The sequence below is a fragment of the Phascolarctos cinereus genome, unplaced genomic scaffold (genome assembly GCF_003287225.1).
Source record: "Phascolarctos cinereus isolate Bilbo 61053 unplaced genomic scaffold, phaCin_HiC Scaffold_5;HRSCAF=322, whole genome shotgun sequence".
Lineage (NCBI taxonomy): Eukaryota > Metazoa > Chordata > Mammalia > Diprotodontia > Phascolarctidae > Phascolarctos > Phascolarctos cinereus.
In genome coordinates this window covers 268,542,745-268,561,356 of record NW_027555958.1, presented here as the reverse complement: position 1 = coordinate 268,561,356, position 18,612 = coordinate 268,542,745, and the positions used below count along the sequence as shown (strand labels likewise).

The following is an 18,612-nucleotide window of genomic DNA, read 5'->3' as shown; positions in this document are numbered from 1 at the left end:
TTGAAAAGTTAAATTTTTATTGATATACTAACTTATTAATAAAAAAGTTGTACAAAACCAAATGACACCATTTGCTAGCGTTTTCTTTCCCTGTAAAATAAATTAAGAGCAGTCTAAAAAAATATGTAATCTATGCTATAGTGTTAGTTTTCCCAAAACACTAGAAAACACACACAACCATGAGATGCAAACAAGAAAATGATTTAGGCATCTGAATACAACTTTCTCCCTAAATTCCCCAAACCACTATGGGCTTCCTTGGGGGTATGGAGGAGGGGGAACGGAAAGGCACATTTCCCCCACTAGTTGGTTTTGATTTAATATTTGGGCTGGGCTGCTGTCCTGTTTCAACAAAGACCTTAAGCTTTTCCATAGTAATAACATATCCACTTTTGTTCTGTTTTCTAAAAGCAAACAGCTGTAGTTTAAAGCAATTAGAAGTGGCATACATGAATGATTTGGCTTTTTCTTTTTTTAAATTAAGAAAAAAACACACACACAAATCAAGCCAATCACTGGCACAGTTACAAGAACAGTTCTTTCTTTTGTTCTTCCCCACCCCCCATTACAAACAAAATTTTCTTTTAACAAAACCTTCAGGCCACAGCCCTTCATATCTATCAGAATCTGAGTGTAACAAAAAAAAGAACACTCTTTTTGGTACAAAATATATATATATATAAAAATATATACGAAACCTCTAAGGAAGATGACAAAATTGACCAAATCTTCCTGTCTAATAAAAAATAAGAGGCAAAAACAGGATAAAGATATCCATTCAATATACAAATACTGTCATTAATTTGCTTAGGAAACCCTTAGAAGTAAAAAGTAGCAACAAACCTTAAATCAGATGTTTTGATTGACACCTAGCTATACACATGTGCGCACACACAAAAAACATAGCAGCAAATTTTTTTGGGGGGGAAGGTACACTGCTAAACACTAGTTTTGTTTACTGGTAAACATATGACACCAGCTCTGAAAATCTGTCCAACACAGGTAAAATAAAATGCACAATTATTTAGAGAAGTGTCTTTCAAATGTGCGAACAAACACATCTCTTTCATATATGAGCCACTGGGAGTAAAACAAAAACACGTAAGGTTGAAATTTTAAGAAAAAGGGGGGAAAAAAACAGAACTGGTTAGAAATAAGGTGTTTCCTGATTCAACTTTGGATTTGAAATAGCTAGTTAACAGAAAGGCACAACATCATAGTTTGGGGAAAAAAAGTCTTAATGCTGTGTATGAGAGCCTTCCCAAATCAGACAAGACACCCAGGGACAAACACACTTGCTTCTAATACCTGCAGTCCTCATTTACTAACGATCACAATTAGAACTCCCTACTGTCAGCCCAGAGCCTCTGCTTTACTTAGACTGAAAGGCAGGAAAGTGCTTGGTGGGAACAGGCTGAGAAACTTGGAAGCTTTAACTTCCTGTCTTGGGGATGGGGGTAGGGGAAGGGGACTGGGGGCTCTGCTACCAGCAGTTTGCTTGCTAAAGAGGTGACTCAGAAGCAAGCAGTGACATCCAAAGAATGCCATCACATGCAGGGTATTTGGAGGCCTGTTTAGGAGGATGTGATGGGAACAGAGAACTACTAGGAGGACCCAGTCCTAGGAACCATAAACTAATTTGAAGTTAGCTTTACTACTCTCCCAGATCCATTCCTCCTTTCTCATGCTATGCTGGACCATGCAAGTTGGCTCTCTTTTAAGCCATTCTAGTAGTAGAAAGTGCATATATTCCCATATAATACCCAGATGGAATAATGAGAAGCTTCTCCTCTCAGAAATCTCAGCACTCTAGGGAGGGAGCCTCCAGATTCCAGGTAAGCAAGTACCACTTCTTTTTCCACTGGAAGGAACACCAAATGAGGCAGCTTCATGCTATTCTCAAGAGCTAGGTAAGAAAGGTCTTGAAAGAGGTCCCTCTTCCATTCTCCTGCCCCACCTTGCTTCCAACAGACTTGAAAACCAGTTACCCCCCCCCAAAAGGCACCACAAGTATGTATTCTAATACAATAAAGGCCAACTTCTAAGTATTTGGCATATGGGGTAAGAGCATCAAGGAAGGAGTCCCTGGCTGAGGGTCATGCTTCCCCAGACAAATCACTCTCTTGATTAGGCAGCCATTCCAACTATTCCTGGATAAAGGCCACTTTGGGCTATTTAAAGGAGGTAACCTGGATGAAGAACTGACTCCCCTGACTCCCCCCAGCCTCAATATCACTGGCCCCTTCTTTTCCCAAAAGAAAGTTTCATTTGGCTGATTTCACATTGTAACAGTGAAAACACAAGCAGGAAAAGATTATTTTTTCTTCTTTTTTTTGGTATCAAAAAGACCCAAAGGAGTTACTTTCAGGCCGTTAGGCAACTACTACAATAAGAACCTACTCTTCTTAAATCTTAGACATTATATCTGAGAAATGGACTAGTTTTGGAAGCAGCAAGGTATTATCATGCCTCTTTCAGGAATAAGTCAGTATCTTAATCCTTACTTATCGTAAATTGGTAGTCCCCCAAGGATCAACAGGATAAATAGCTTGTGGAGTTTGCACTTCTCTACAAAAAAGAGAGAACAGAAGGCTGAGCACCTGGAAACTGCCCAGTAGCTAGACCTTCTGGAAATTTGTTCAGTATTTTTAAGGATGATGTCCCATCCTTATCTATACCACCCCCTTGTCCTACATCTACATTGAAAGAAGATGAACCAGCCATGGTGGTAGCATTAAGCCTCTTTTGTGTTTGGTCCCAATTTCCCAATCTGGGAAAGGATTATACTGCCAGTTTCGTAAAGGGGGCAGAACACCCCAGAGCACACAGGCAGGTTAACAGACGACCTGAAACACCTCCCACTAACCTAGCCAGTGGCCCTTTACAAGCTTATCACCTCATAAGCACACCACAACACCCAAAACATGGACAGAAAGGATGTTAGTACTGCACATCTGTACAACAGCGGGGATGTATCTCAACAAAACATCCATTTCCAGAACTGATTAGTTGTAGATTCTCTTAGTGGCTCTTGGGGGCAATTAATGTGACCAAGTGACTGGGACCCTTTGGGTCATCCTTTTCATATCAAGAAAAAAAGGATCGGTCACTTTTTTTGGGGGGGGAGTTCATCCACGTACCCTATTGAGAAAAAATCCTCATAAACATACTTCTAAATCTAAGATCCAGGATCAGTGCAAGTGTTGACTGAAATGAACCTATTCCCTCTTTCTACTCAGTCATTAACCCAGGAAACTCAAGAATAACTTTAAGGTGAAATGAGTAGACAGAGGGTGTCATCTAGAACTACACAGGACAAGAGCTCTTAATGTTCATTGCTCCTAGCACTTTCTTGAAGGTTTCTTGGCTAATGTTCACCAACAGGAAATGGTTTGGGGATGGGGGATATTGTAGCAGTTAACTCGGGGCTGAGGCCACAGAAAGAGAAAAGGAGATACCCTATCCTAGGGACACTCCGCCACGTTCCTTTCAATATACTTCATTCTACTCTCGGGTCACGGTCCCTAGCTTTCAGATACGTAGGAGCAAGGTTAGTCACAGCAAATTCCTCACTTGCCTCTGTGACTTTGACTGCTACTTTGAGGAGAAAAGAGATCACATGAGGCCTCTAGGCTCGCTCACCCACCTATCGCACCTTCTAGACTGACACCAGCATAAAGCAATGTAAAACAACACCAAGCAGTCCCACGAGGTCTCTTCAAGAGATAAAGGACCGTATAAAAGGATGTTCCCATCTTGGGGACTGGAATGGTTAACCCACACAAGGAGAAGACTGCATGACAAATTAACCTCCTTTGCTCTTAGGTAACTGGATAAAGTTCACTGTTGCCATGTGGTGGCAAGAGAAGCAGGGCAGACAACAAACACAGAGAAAATGAAACATTCTTAAGAACCTGTTTCTTTCCTAAGACAGCCACTCATCCAGAGCCATTTGGCCCAACCCACTTTCCCATCAACTGACTGAATAAATGAAGGGGTGGTGGGGTGGTGGTGTCTAAATCAGCCAGCAGAAGCTGAAGCAAGCACTACCCACCTGTCACATAGGTCTATCTAGGTCATACTAAATAACAACAAGGAACTGGAGATTTGGTCCCCTTTCCTTAATGCATCCATCCATGTTTTATATACACACATAGGCTGGAATAAAGGTCAGGGTGGTGCCTGATTGAATCCCCTATATGTTTACTAATTCAAAGGAAGTAACAAAGACTGAAATCTCAGCTCTACCTTCCCAGCTCTGTCTTCCTTTGGGCAGGCTATGGGTCACTTAAAAAAACAGATACCATGACAAAAAAAAAAATCAAAAAGAGGATACTATGAAAGGCTAAGAGGTCCACTTGGAGGAGAAGAGACCCTGGCACCTGGATTGTACATAAGACAGGCTGACAGCTTCAGTAATGTCTCAGGTTGAAAAAGCCAACACTGGTCGGGGACTCTTTCACAGTGACTGTGATAAGGTTTGCAGTTACATCTGTGACAAAGACATGCTCAATAAGGCTTCGGGTTGGCTTCCAGTCCTGGCTGGTTTGAATGGAGACAGACAGGTTTTGTCCCGTGGTGCCTGAGAAAGAGGCAGAGTCCCGTTCTGAGTCAGTGCTACTACTCTCCTCACCGGTGCTCATCTCGGACAGGGCTGTTGTCTTTCGGGTCTCACCTGTGACCAGGTGGCTCTCCTGCCCAGTGGGTTTGGAATTGCTTTTCATTGTGTCCCTCTTGTTTCCAGGGGTGGCAACAACTGCACCCCTTGCTACCAGTTTCTCACCTTTGTTGGTATCAGGGAGAACTCCAGTCCCTCTGGGGGTACCACTCCCCACTCCTTTGCCAATAGAGGGACTGATATTACTGGTGGTCTTCAGGTTGGCAGCTGAGGGATATAAGGGAAGCACAGCACCCCCTGTAGCTCCATTTTTCATGCTCTGCAAGTTCAAGGCCTGGAGGTTCAGCTCTTGGTTTGAAGCTGGTTGAGTGCCAATGGAGGTCAGTCCTACTTTGCCTCCATTGTGTAGGCTTGGGGTCCTACCCGACTTCTGTTCAGCACTCCCAGAGCTAGGGGCTGTAACAGCTCTGGCTCCTGGCATGTTGAGTCCTAGCTCCCCCTTCTGGTTTCTTACTTTCAGGTCCAGTCCCAAGCCACACTTATTAGAGGCCTGGGCTTTCAGTGCCAATCTGTTGGGTGCCTCAGCTTGGCTCTGTGTCATTCTATTCATGTAGTGCATGATGGAGCTCTGCCAGCTGATACTTCCTTGGTTGGGGCTGTCAGTCATGCCCTTCATCAGGCTAGTATAGTTTTCAGTGGCAGATGAGCCACTGGGGCCACCAGATGTCTCCTTGGCATGGGCTTTGAGGGCAGCGAGGCTTGTCACAGGGGCAGTAAGTGAGGATGGCAGTTTGCTTGATGGTCCCAAATCCTTTCGGGTAGTTTTTAGCCCTTTTGGCAGACTCACAGGTCTCCTGGCTGCCTTTTGTTCTGGGGGAAGAGGCTTTCGACCCCTCTTTTTTCTGATGGGATCCTTCACCTCAGGTTTGGCCACCAAGATCTGAGCTTTTTTCTGAGGTACTGGATGGGTCTCTCGGCCCCGGGGACCTCTTTTAGCCTCCAAGTCACTATCATCATCTTCATCAGAGGAGGAAGAAGAGGTAGAGGAAGAAGAAGAACTGCTGGATTTGGATTTTGATGGCATATCTGGTTCCTATAAAAGAGGGGAAATAAATTATCAACCTCCCCATTACTTAGTTCATAGTAGCGCCTCTCTGCAGAGCTCAGTAGATCTTAAGAGTTGGTATAACCTTTACCCTTCATTATACAGAAATGGAAACAATGGGAAAGGGGAAGGAATTCACCTAACTTCTTTTATACAAGGCTATGTAAGGCACAAAAGGAAGGGATACTGACTCACATTAACCAGCAAGTGGTAGGGTCTGGAGAGGTGGCAGGCTCTTTCCTTTCCCTCTTTCAGTTAAAAGCTTTATTTACTAGGCCTAGTTTTCCTATGATTCCATATTATTAATTAATTCACTCATCAAACTGATTAGCCTGGTAGTCGTCAGTCAAAACCAGTTAGCTAATAATTAATTATCAAAAATTATTAAATCATTTATTAAATTGTTATTAAAATTAGTAAAATTCCAGGAACCCACATCCTATTACCCACTTCTTCTAGGGTCTTTAGCTCTTAAACTCAAGTCTCCAATTGTACATGAAGATATAACTTCTCAAATACATTGTGTTCCATTTGCTAAGCCCCTGACCCCTGATTCCCAAAGCAGAAATCCCTAACTCCTTTTCTCTTGTCCCAATGTTTGGCTCTATGACAGAATCTAAAAAACAAACAAAAAACTGCACCCTTTTGAGGGAATAGAGCGTGTAGGCTCACAACAATTTAGTCACCTGTCTTGAAACAGCCACTAATCTGATAAAACTGGGAGAACCATAACTAGCTCAAGCACTTGGAACTTTTGTGGGGATTGTTTTTAATTAAATTTTTTTTTTCAATCAATGAAAATCTGCCTCCTCTCCCTCCTACTGAGAAAGAAAAACGAAACTATTGTTACAAACACGTATAGTCAAGCAAAACAAATTGTCCGCGTCCAAAAAAAAAAAAGGTCTCAATATGAACTCTGAAGGACCTGGCACTTTATAAAAACACTTTTTTTTGACCACTTTTTCACTGCAACTCAACCTATGTGTAAATCCATTACAGAGAGGGCTAAGGGAGGTATAGTGTACTCCAAGGCCTTCTTTTAATTGCCATTCAGGAGTTGTGGCCTTATATAGAAGACTAAAGCTATGAATATCCTACCAAAGTTTTTAAAAAAGGAAAAACTATGCAACAGGATCACTCAGCCTTTCTCAGAAGAAAGAGGCTTCAGCCAGAGGCCCATGACTGTTGAGCTCTCAAGACAGCAGTCACTGATTTCAGGAAGTGTCAGCAAGGTCATTTTTACTGGAGACTAGAGAAAGACACCAAATAGTCTGACCCACATCTAAAACTGGAGAACTCTGATCTTCTGTCTATAAATTCTCTTTGAGAGGGCAATAACAAGATGACAGATAACTCAAGTCTATGGGATTAGACCTTCCATCTCTCTTCCCTAAGTGTGGGTAGGAATTGTTATACATGCAATATTCAACACAAAGTTCTCTATCTGCCTTGACTGGCTGCTCTCTTTTCTTAAAGTCCTCCTGGAGTCTGTTTCTGACTTCCTTCTCACTTTGCCAAGTCTTTGTAGTTCATGATCCACTGCTGGACAAAACAGAAGGGAGACCACATTCTTAGTATTATGTGATTTTCTGGGCCACAAAGGACTTTAGAAATCATATTCTCTATTCTTTGGTCACTGTGGAACAGCCCTGGGTCAAAAGTTTAGAGTTTTGGTCTGCTCAAACAGGTGAGTCTATGGGTGGTCTAGAACCCCAGGATCTTTCTAATCTGCCTTGTTTCCTCTTCCTCACCTTCAGAATCAGGGACTTTGTGCATAGTAAACAGCTCTGTGTACTTTGCTATCAAATAGAGGGAAAACAGCAGTAGCAAAAACCAAAGCCAATATTTCCCCCCCTTTTTTCTTGGAGGGGAGGGTCAGAAGAAACGGAAGAGAGCAAAATATTATGTGGTTTTCTAGTGCCCAGGCCCAAGCTCTGTGTTGTCTCTTCCCGATCTAAGGAAAAGTTTTGAAGCAGGACAAAAGTGAAGAAGTAACTTCACATTCCTGGGATCCCAGGCTGAATTTTTGTTCAAACTTTCTGTATTTTACTCGAATTTCTGCTAAAAGTCACACTCCACTCTCTACTGCCTTGCAAGGAGAGTGTTATAAGATGAAGAGGGGAAGGGTGTGGAGTGAAGGCAGGGAAACAGTATAGGAGAATTGAAGATAACTCGCTACGAACCTTGATCTTGGAGCGCCTGCTACAAGCTGACACCACCACATGCTTCCTTGGTCTGCCCCTCGGACGCTTGCCTCTCTTCCGGTTCTGCACCTCCTTATCATGCTCCCTAAAAACACAACATGGCCAGTTCTACTTACCAACCCCTCCTAGTTTACCATGACTTCCTTACTCCTAAACTCTCACCAGAAAGCCTCCTCCCCCACCTCTAGGGGACAGGTTTAGAGTCAGTTCCCAACTACTCTGAAAGTGAAATATCTGAGGACCCCTTATCCCATCATCTACTTAGAGCTTACAGCAAGTAGCCTCTAGATCAAATGAGATAATATTTATAAAGCACTTAGCACAGTGCCTGGCACACAGCAGGTGCTATATAAATACCTATTCCCTTCTCTCGAAAGCCAAGGAAGACCAATAGATTAACCCCATTTATATTCCTCTATTTCCCCATTCTCAGGACCATGCTCTTTTTTCCCCCTAAACATTTTGTTATACTGTACCCTAGACCCTAATGTAAAATAGCGCAATTTCATTAACCCAAATCTAGAAAAGGCCATCAAGAGTCAGTATCTATAATACAGCTTTAAACAACTGTCTAGTGAACAAAGGTTACAAAGGATGGATGAAAAGGAGCTATTAATTCCCTAACAGAAACAGCAACAACTTGCCCCTTATCATAGATTGAGAGCTGAAGAAAGTCTGGTAATTAAATCAGCAAACATGAATTTCACAATCACCCAGATGGGTTCAAATTTGCCACTTACTACTTGTGTGACCTTGGGTAAGTTCCTTTCAGGGACTTCTACTCATTTGTAAACTAGATGATTTCTAAGGTTCTTTCAAGCTCTCAATCTGTAATTCCATGATCTCTAAAGTCCTTTACAAGTCTGTTACTCTAAAGCACACCAGAGAGCTGGTTCCTTGATTATCTCATCTCCTAAAAGACAGAGAATAGGATCCCAGGGCCATCTTCCTTACTGACACAGCTTCCAAGGCTGAATGTCATTCTTTCTGGATCTGTTTCCCACTCCTTTCCAAGATACAAATTCAACAGATTCACTAAGCTATTCTTTTTGTAGGCAAATCATCATCAGTTTTAAAAAAATTCCCCCTAAAAGCAATCTGGTGCAGTGAACACAGCACTGGTCTGTAGTCTGAAAATCTGGTTTTGAGTCTTGCTTGTGCGACCCTAGGTAAGTCACTTTAACCTCTCAGTGTCTCATTTTAAAACTTTAAGCGGTAGGACAAGTGAAGACTTGCATTGGTAGGAGCTTCCTTAGTGGGAATGACATCCATATTAATGAAATCCTAGGTGTAGTCTTAAAAAAAGGTTCCCAGAGAGCTCTCAGGGAGAAGGCAGGCAATAGAGTATAATGCATTTGCTATTCCTAGAGCAAGAATCTTTTTGTTTCCTAGATGGTTCCAAGATACCTCAGGCCTTACCATCTACCTACCTAGCAAAGCACAGAAATTTACCAAAACACAAATTTTCTATTTTTCTTTGTTAAAGCAGCCCATTCTTCCTCAAATCTATAGGATATGAATTATACATCTCGGGAGACTGTTGGGAGATCTTTCACATTCTGTTAACATGTTCTTAACAATCCCTTCTAAACCTGGTTATTCTGCAAGTGACTATTCTCCCATTCCCAACCATATTTTACTTCCCATCTCTCAAAAGTCATGACTCATATGAGAAGACCACAAAGAACCAGGCTGAGCTGAGGGGAAGAAGGGGAAGGGGTGGAAAATAGATGCAGCCCGAACTACACAGAACAATGTTGTCAGATTGACACCAGCTGTGAAAGCTTTTGGAGTACCTAATTTATCAAGAAACCGTCTCTATCAACAGGGCAATCACTTGCAAGTAGGAAAGTTATTAAACCTATCCACAAATGATTGCCACATATCGCTACCCATGGGTTTGTTCACATTTCTCTCAACTGTACAATTTCTGTAACAGCAACACTCAACACAGTGTGAACATTCCTCCAGTTCTGATCTAGAGGAGGGGCACACTTTTCTTCCCCCTCCCATTTTCCCCTGGAGAGTCACTTGCAATGCATATTCCTGAACTCCGGTTTCCTGCCTAAAAATAGAGACATCTAGAATTACAGAGACAAACACATCTAACCCCAGGGACAGGAGAGAAGGCCCCACAGTGCTCACTCAATATCATATGCTTAACAGTCAAAAGAAAAATAAATGTGCTGTTCTTTATATAAGATGACACAATAGGGCATGTACTTTGAGCTTTTTCCAGCAGTTATAATGGCACATTGGCCCATCCATTCTCTCTTGCCTATTTTCCTTTTGACCAATGGCACTCATTTGTTAAGACAGCTAGCTTAGAAAAGAAGGCAGTTTTATTCTGTATAAAGCTAACAGAAATTCAACCCATGAGCTACTTCATTTGTACCATGGACTAATCAATCAATAGATCAAAACAGACTATTCAAAACCCTTGTTTTGAATAGGTAAAGAATTGGAACAGTCAAGTTCACAATTGTTATAAGACAGCCTAATTTTTTAGCAGTTACCCACCAGATAGCAAGTTACATGAGGGGATTAACTGTATGTTATTTAAAATTTGTATCTTCCCTAGGTCCAGGCATACCTTCATACATAGTAGGTACACTTTTCTTCCTGGTTTTTTTTTTTTTGGCTAGGCAATGGGGTTGACTTGCCCAGGGTCACACAGCTAGTAAGTGTTATGTGCCTGAGGCCGCATTTGAACTCAGGTCCTCCTGAATCCAGGGCCAATGCTCTACCCACTGCCCCACCTAGCTGCCACCATAGTAGGTGCACTTAATAGGATCTTAGGACCTTGAGCTGGAAGAGACCAGCCTAATTCTCATTTTCATGGATAAGGAAACTGAGACACAGAGAGATCAAATTACTTGTCAAAGGTCAAACAAGTGACAGCTGGAATTTGATTTCAGGTTTCCTGACTCCAAATTCAGTGCTCTTCTGTCAATACCACATTGCTTTTACATGTTTGTTGAACTGAGTTAACTGAGTGCTTATGGGTGTCTTGAGGTTCTTGGGTGCTATGGGAGATACTAAAGAAATATAACATAATCCCTGTCCCTCCAAGACATTTACTGAGTACTACAAGGATCAAGATCAAAGTCTCAAGGCACATCATGTGCTTTGAAAACATTAATACATTAAGGCACATCACATACCAGGAACCCTAATATTAAGACGAAAATACCACTAGATTTCCTCCCTCAGGCCCCCCTGCACCACTGCATTATGGGACAGGTTTAGCTCTTCCCCCGCCCCCACCCCCAAAGAAATAAAAAATATGTTAACTTGCTCACTTCTTCTGGAAGGCTAGGAGCAGTCTTGGATCAAGGATATTTTCCTCTGGCTCCCAGCTGTTGTGTCTGGAAAAGCAAAGCATTGGGCATGATAACACACACAGGTGACATAGGTGAAAAAGACTGCTCACTGACAGGCCACAACAGGGCCTTCTGTATTTTAACGAAGATTTTCACAACACCAAAACTTGATGAACTTTAAGAAACAAATTCAGTGAAAACATTATCACTGACATGGAGCTTAAGTTGTAACTGCAATCCCTAATTATTTCTCTATCAAATGAAAAAGAAAACTTTTATTAAAAATAAAAATGACTTCTTTTCAGAGGAAAAAAATGTAATTGTATCCAGTGAAGGAAAGAAACCCATAACCCCCCCAGCCCGGACACAATGAGGGGGTTGCAAAAGATTTTATGGAAGGCCTAGAACCTGTAAATAAGGTGAGGAACGTTTGGCATAAAAATCAAACAAAATGGTTGAAGAATTAGGCACAACGATTTGGTCACAACACGAATGTATGGTGCATGGGAGACCGCAAGTCAGGCAAAAAAAAAAAAACCCAACCCATTAAGAGAAAGGGAGGGAAAAATTAAATAAAGAAAACGAGGAAAAGAGTCTTTAGGGAGCAGCTGGGCATAAACAGAAAGACTTTTCGAGGGATGCCAAATCCCTTTCTCGTTTAAAAAACAACACACTATACATCAATGGAAAGCTCAGGTTACAGCAGGGAAAACATGGAGAGAGGGGTATAGAGGGGTGTGCGCGTCTATATGTCTAGAGAATCTGTATTCCCATTTCTCTCCCCAGTGCAAGTTTGGCAGTTGGGATTTCTTCCCTCACCTAAGCCCAGTGAAAGGGCAGAGGAAAGGTTAAGTGGTGTGAGAGGGGAGAGGAACACAGGAGAAGGGGTAGTGGTGTTGCAGTAGTAAGGGACTGTTTCTCAAAAAGAGTAGAGCTAAGGAGGGAGGGGGGGAAGTCAAGGAGGAGCTAGAGCAGCATGCAACAAATGGGGATGGGGGAGGTAGAAGCGCTGGGGGACAGTCGATGTACCAGGAACAGAGCTCAGCGCAGTAGGAGGGGAGATCCCCAAGCCCAGCTTATTTGTAAACAAAAGGTTAGCCCCCCTCCCCCCTCTCCCCCGAGGGCTCAGCTCTAGCTTCCCCTTTTAACTCCTCCCGGAAACCACAAGCTGTAAAGACCCCGTCCCTCCCCCCCCAAAAAAACTTTCTAGGTTTCGCCCCTCAGCCCCAAGCCGCCCCCAGATCATTCCCGTAGCCCACCCCCGCCCCCAATCCCCGAGCCTGGGGTGGGTGAGGGGCGGGGGCTTCGAGGGAGCTCGGAGCGCACGGAGAAGTTGCCCGGGCAGGAGGCTGGGAGCTCATTGTTCTCGGACTCACTTGGAGGACCATCCTCGCCACTTCACCAGGTACTCCAGCTTCCCCTGTAGGGAGGAGAGGGCGAGAAGGAGCAGGGTTAGGAGGGCGCTCGGGACAGTGAGAGGAGGAGGGGGGCAAAGAGGGTGTGGAGCCAGGGAAGGAGGGAGTTCGGCCGGCGCCTGCAACACACACACCCACCCACCTTACGGAGCCGCTTGCTCAGGATGCACTCGGCGGCGAAGACCTGCTCCCCGACGCTGCTTAGCTCCTCCATCCCGCCGCAGCCGCCGCCGCCGCCGCCGCCGCCGGGAGCGAGGACACACAAAAAGGGGAGCCCGGGGGCCGCGCGCGCGCGCGCCTACCGCGCGCTCTCTGCGGCTCCGCCGCGTTCCCCGCCCCTCGTGTTCACCCCTTCCCCTCTTCTCTCTCCTCCCCAGTCCTGGGCGCGCCGAAACCCCGCAAAACAAAGCACCGCCCTCCTCCGGGCGCGCGCGGTCTCTTTCCTACCGCTCTCCCCGCCCGCACAAAGAGCTCCGCCTTCTACCCCCCTCAGGGGCCCGCGCACCTCCTCCCCTTTCCTTTCCTTCCTCTTCGCCTTCTCCCACGCCCACCCGGGCTTCCAAAATTCCGAGCAGGCCAATGGGAGGGTAGGGCGGGAGGGGGAGCGCCCGCTCAGGGCTGCAGCTGCAGCTGCCGCTCCTGCTCCTGCTCCTGCTCCAGCTCCGACTAAGAGGGGACTGGGCATTGTTTGGGGTGGGTCTTTCTGCCCTCAGTCCCCTCTCCCGCGAGGGCCCTGGGTTCGTCTCTCTCCCTTCTTGGTGGGTGCCCCGGGATGTACCAAGGTGAATGAGAAACTGAGGCTTCCCGGGGGGTACAAGACTGGGGAACAGGTAGCTCCCAGGGCCCCGGGGGTGGGGGGTGGGATGTCGTTTAGGTTGAGAAGAGGAAGGAAATGCTGACCCGGACTGGGTAGGAAAATGACCCCATCTTACACTACTGAGTCTAGCTTTGCTTACGGGTCGTCCTGAACTTCATTCTTAAGTTTGTGTTATAAGTAAAAAGCTATTGTTTCGAGACTCCCAAACAGAAGTCAGGAACAGCCCTCTGCATTAGGGTGTGCTTTGGTTGCTGACACTTCGCCTGTCCTGCAGAGTCCAGCCCCTAAGCCAGCCCTTGTGTTTCCCTTCACTTTATTCCACTTAACGATCCCCGCCTTTTTCTTTTATAAAGGGGTGTTGGTGGGAAGGGAACCACTTTTTTTTGTTTGTTTCCAGTAGGAAACCAAAAAAGTAAGAAAAAGCCGAGTCCCTTTTTCGATTCCATTTTTCTAAATTAAGTGACCTAAGTCTCTAAAGGTTGAGAGAATGCTTTGGTATAAAGTCTGAAAATGCAACAGCCTTATAGAAAAGGGTTCTACGATAAGTTTCTTTCTACCGACAAATATGAAAGACGGAAATTACCTCCATAAATAAAAATTTCCGGGGGGTGCTTGAGAAAAAAGAAAAAACCAAGCTATCTTAACAGTTTGGTTGAAATGGCATTTGAAAAATTGGTTCTTTCTAAGAGAGTCTTAGTTACCTGTAAGGACTGGATTCAAAGTGGGATGGATTTATTCTTTAGACACTGTATGTGTAAATATGAACTATGGCTTATATTACAAATATGCACCCATGGGGAGACTCAGACTGAGCTTTTTCTTCCGAGTCAGTTCCTCACTTAAGGCTAGTGTTTGACATGATGACCTTGAACCTTCTCTTCAAGAGGAAAATTCACTTGCTATTGAATAACGAAATGACCGTTGAAGTCATTTAAGTCTTGAGTCAAGGGGGAAAAAATGCAACATAAAAGGAGGAACATGTTATTAATAACTTTATTCACATGAATACAGTTTAACTCAATGAAAAATGCATTCTCTGTTTTTGTGTTTATCTCCTGAACACATCTTCAAAAACTGTTTTCTGTTGAAGAAATCAAAGGAACCCATTGTTTTCAAGGAGTCGGAGTAAATAGAATAATATGCATTAAAGCCATATTTGTAAAGGATTCTGCAGAAAAAAGCAAAAAAAATGTCTTTTGAAGAGGCCTACTGTAGAAAACACTAAAAAGATATGAGCCAGCCCTTCAGCTCATCAAGTATACTTTAGGGCTGGCTAAGTTGCATTTGACACACTTGAAAGAGCTTATTTGATCTGGCAAACAGATATTGTAAAGGAGGCAGAGAAAAAAAAAACAACTGAAGAAGGTGGTAGGATGAGTGTTTGCTTATTTGGAAAGAAACAACCCAACAACAACAAAAACAAATAACCTTCACATTTAGCACAGTTGCTAGGCTTGATAAATCATCTGTGAAGTTAAAGGTAGGTAAAATTGAACATTTTGAGTTAGTTTGTTATCATGTATCTGTGGAGCTCCAGCGAGAGGTTCTTGTAGTGCTGAGAGCAAAGATGTATTTTATGTAATTCTAGAAGTGGTTGGATCAGTTTCAACTCACGATTTCTTAAAGAATTCACCTTTGAGGTGAGATTAGTCACAGGAAGTTTCTAGTACAAGGAGAAAATGGCTTTTCTGTTTGAGGATACAGTATCCTGGGGTCTCTGGATAGTTTTATTTTTTTAAGAGCTTAAAGTAATTTTTTTGTAGCTTGAGGTAGGAGGGAGGAAGAAGAGAAAAGCTCTTGAAATTGATTCAAATACATTTAAAACACAATTTCCTAGAAATATTAATATACTATGTATATTATTAATATAAATATTTTGAATTGGTCTGTTGGATAAAAATGTATTTTGGTAATTTCTGTAAGAGTATAAATAAAGCAGTTTTGGCTTCAGTGAAATCATCAGATAAATGTAACACTTGGCATAAGCCTAGTATTCTTAAAGAATCTTTGCAATAATATGATGAAATAAGCAGATGTCTGGAATGTTCTTGACTGGTTAGGTATATGTTAGAATAGTAGGTTAGGTATATCATAGATTTTGTCTCATGTTTGTGAATGTCATTACATTTCAAAGAATTATAAATACAAATAAGCACACTAAAATTTTATAAGTTAGATAATAAGTGAAAAAGGATCACAATGGATGGTTAAATCACATTGAACATAGAAGTAAATTAATTAATTAGCTAGCTAATCAATCTTTAAGGCCAAACAGCCTAGTCACAATGCATATATGTGTGTGTGTATAAATACCTATAAAAACATATTATAACAGAATAATTAGGGGAAGGTAAACTAATATTAATGATGAATTTAAAACCACTTCTTTCACATCCTTCTGCCTAGCATGGTGCCTGAGACATGTAATAGATACTTAATAAGCACTTACTGATTGATTATTACAAATACTAATTCATTAATGGTCAAAATAGCCCTTATAACAGATAATTTAGCACTTATAGATGGGAAAGCTAAGGTGCAGAGAAAAGACTTGCATGACCCTCATCGAAATTAATGGAAAAGGCAGGTATTCCATGCAGGTCAATAGCCACTAGTATCACACCAAGAAGAGGCAGCTAGGTGGCTCAGTGGATAAAGAAAGCACTGCACATGGAGTCAGGAAGACCTGAATTCAAATGTGACCTCAGAAACTGAATAGCTGTGTGACCTTGGGCAAGTCATTAAACCTCTGTTGGCCTTAATTCACTGAAGAAGGAAATGGCAAACCAATCCAGTATCTTTGTCAAGGAAAACCTCAATGAACAGTATGGTCCATGGGGTCATCAAGAGAGTAGGACATGACTGAACAACAGCAATAATACCAAGAGCACAAAGTATATATCGCAAAAAATGGACAGAAGAGATCAGAAGTTCAGAAGGAGAGAGAAAAGCAGGACAACACAGAAACTATTGAATCTATTATATATAATTTATTTTAAACACATGCTCTATGTAATAAAGATTCATGTAATCTTCTATTCTTTGTATAGGAAACACCATGTTTTCTGATATTTCTCAAGTTATGAATAATAAAAAAATTTTAATGATAATATTTATGATAAATGAAATTTAAATGCTAAAAATAAATTTTAAAATATTAGATACTTCTGGTCAATATAGGTACATAAATGGAAGTAGACAAGTCAGCTACCACATACCTTCTCCAGCAAAAATCTAAAAATCATACCAGATAAAATAATGATAAAGAAATTCAGTGATAAACTATAGGGAGTTACTTTTCCCTTCCCTAAACTGTGCAAAAATGGAGCTAACCACTGAATGGCAGTAAGAATGAGGGCTCTAACAAAGCCAACACTAGCCAGTGCAAATAAGATGGTAGCCTCCCAAGCTCAACCAGAGATGGACCAGAGACATGCCAAAGACACATTTAACCTTCAAGAAGACTATAGTTGAAGGCAGCAAGAATGGAGGACTCTTCAGAGAAAGCCCCAGGGTAGATGTAAACCCACAGAGGGGACCTTGGAAGCTAATGGAATTGGTAGTGATTAGTGTGAGCATGGCAATACTCAGTCTGAGACAGCTCACCTCTGTGGGCCTTGAGGTCCATAACACTTTGCCCCGAGAAGCCAGGGACAGCCCTGAAGATTTAAATGAGAGCAACCAGGGCAAGACCAAACAGGGCCAGCCACTCCACACAAAAGCACAGCAGTAGGGAGAGCTTAGTGCTAGCACAAAGCCCCATTTCAGGACCTAAAAGTGGAGAGATGAATAAATCAAAGAAAACAAACACCAGTATAAAAAAATTAACACAAATCTAGAGATCCTCCAAAAGAAGGGAAAGTAGCTTCATAATAGCTGCATGCAGAAACTCTATGGAAAAAATAGATTTTCCATGAAAACTGCATGAATATCCTGAAGAAATGAAATGAGAGGAAAAAAATTAAATACATGCTGTGGAGGAGAGAATTAGAAGAAGAATGATAGAAACAAAATGGTAAATGTTACCTAAGAAATGAACTCCCTGAAAACTAGAATAGATCAAACAAATCAGTGACTGAGAAAGCAAAAAATATTAGAACAAAATCAAAAGACTGAAGAAGTAGAAGTGAATGTAGAGTATCTGATATAAAAAACAACTGGCTTAGGAAACAGGTCAAGGAGAGAGAATTTAAGAATCATTGTACTCTCTGAAAACCATAATAAAAAAAGCATAGATATCATATTTCAAAATAAATGGAAACTGCCCAGATTATTAGAATCATAGAGCAAAATGAAGGAAGAAAGAATCCACCAGTCACTTTCTGAAAGAAATCTCAGTAGGAAAAGACCCAGTAATAGTTAGTATAGTCCACATCCAGAGCTTTCTTATCAAATAAAAAATAACTGCAACCTCTCAGGAAGGAGTTCAAGTACTGAGGAACCATAGTCAGGATCATACAAGACCTGGCAGTTTATGCTATAAATAAGAGAAAGTCTTGGAATACAATATTCCAAAAGGTAAAAAAGAATGAGTTTGCAATGAAGAATATACTTGCTCTTACTGAGTATAATCTTACAGGTTAAAAAAAAAAGATTTTCTAATGAAATAGAGGGCTTTCAAGCATTTCTGATGAAAAGACCAGAACTGAGTAGAAAGTTTGAAATTAAAACACTGGAGTCAAGAGAAATCTAGAACGGAATTATTTGGTAGGTTTTATACAGTGGAGACAAATCTGCCATCAGATGTCTTAATGTCTTCAAACAGTATTGAGGAAGTTAAATTAAAAACAAAAAAACAAACTAGAAGACCTGGGGGTGGATTCTTTCTGTTTTGGTGGCTTAAGGAGGGGGAAGAATAGGGAGCATAAAAAAATAGTAGTGTAGAAGGTAGTAAGAAAGGGGAGGTGGAACTTACTATTTCTACTAAGTGAGGTACAGGAGAAGAGTATACAAAGATGGAGGAAGAGATGGGGAGAGTGTGCATCTTGTCTGAACTAGATAAAAGAGGGTTGAATGTACACAGGCACACATACAAAGATTTTTGTGTAGAAATACATCAAACTCAACAGGAAAATAGAAGAAGGACAAGGAATGACGAAGGAGTTAGAAGGAGGGAGGGAATAGTTTGAA

At 42.1% G+C, this 18,612-nt stretch overlaps 1 protein-coding gene across 1 annotated transcript; it reads right to left on the bottom strand.

The window, feature by feature from the left end:
* Window positions 1-13,036, bottom strand: CBX2 (chromobox 2). The gene is made up of 5 exons (XM_021000929.2): window positions 12,808-13,036; window positions 12,627-12,670; window positions 11,230-11,295; window positions 7,907-8,012; window positions 1-5,711 (listed from the first exon to the last, which is right to left on the bottom strand). The coding sequence occupies exons 1-5, from the start codon at window positions 12,877-12,879 to the stop codon at window positions 4,413-4,415; spliced, it is 1,587 nt and encodes a 528-aa protein (XP_020856588.1). The 5' UTR covers window positions 12,880-13,036; the 3' UTR covers window positions 1-4,412.
* Between the last annotated feature and the right edge of the window lie 5,576 nt (window positions 13,037-18,612).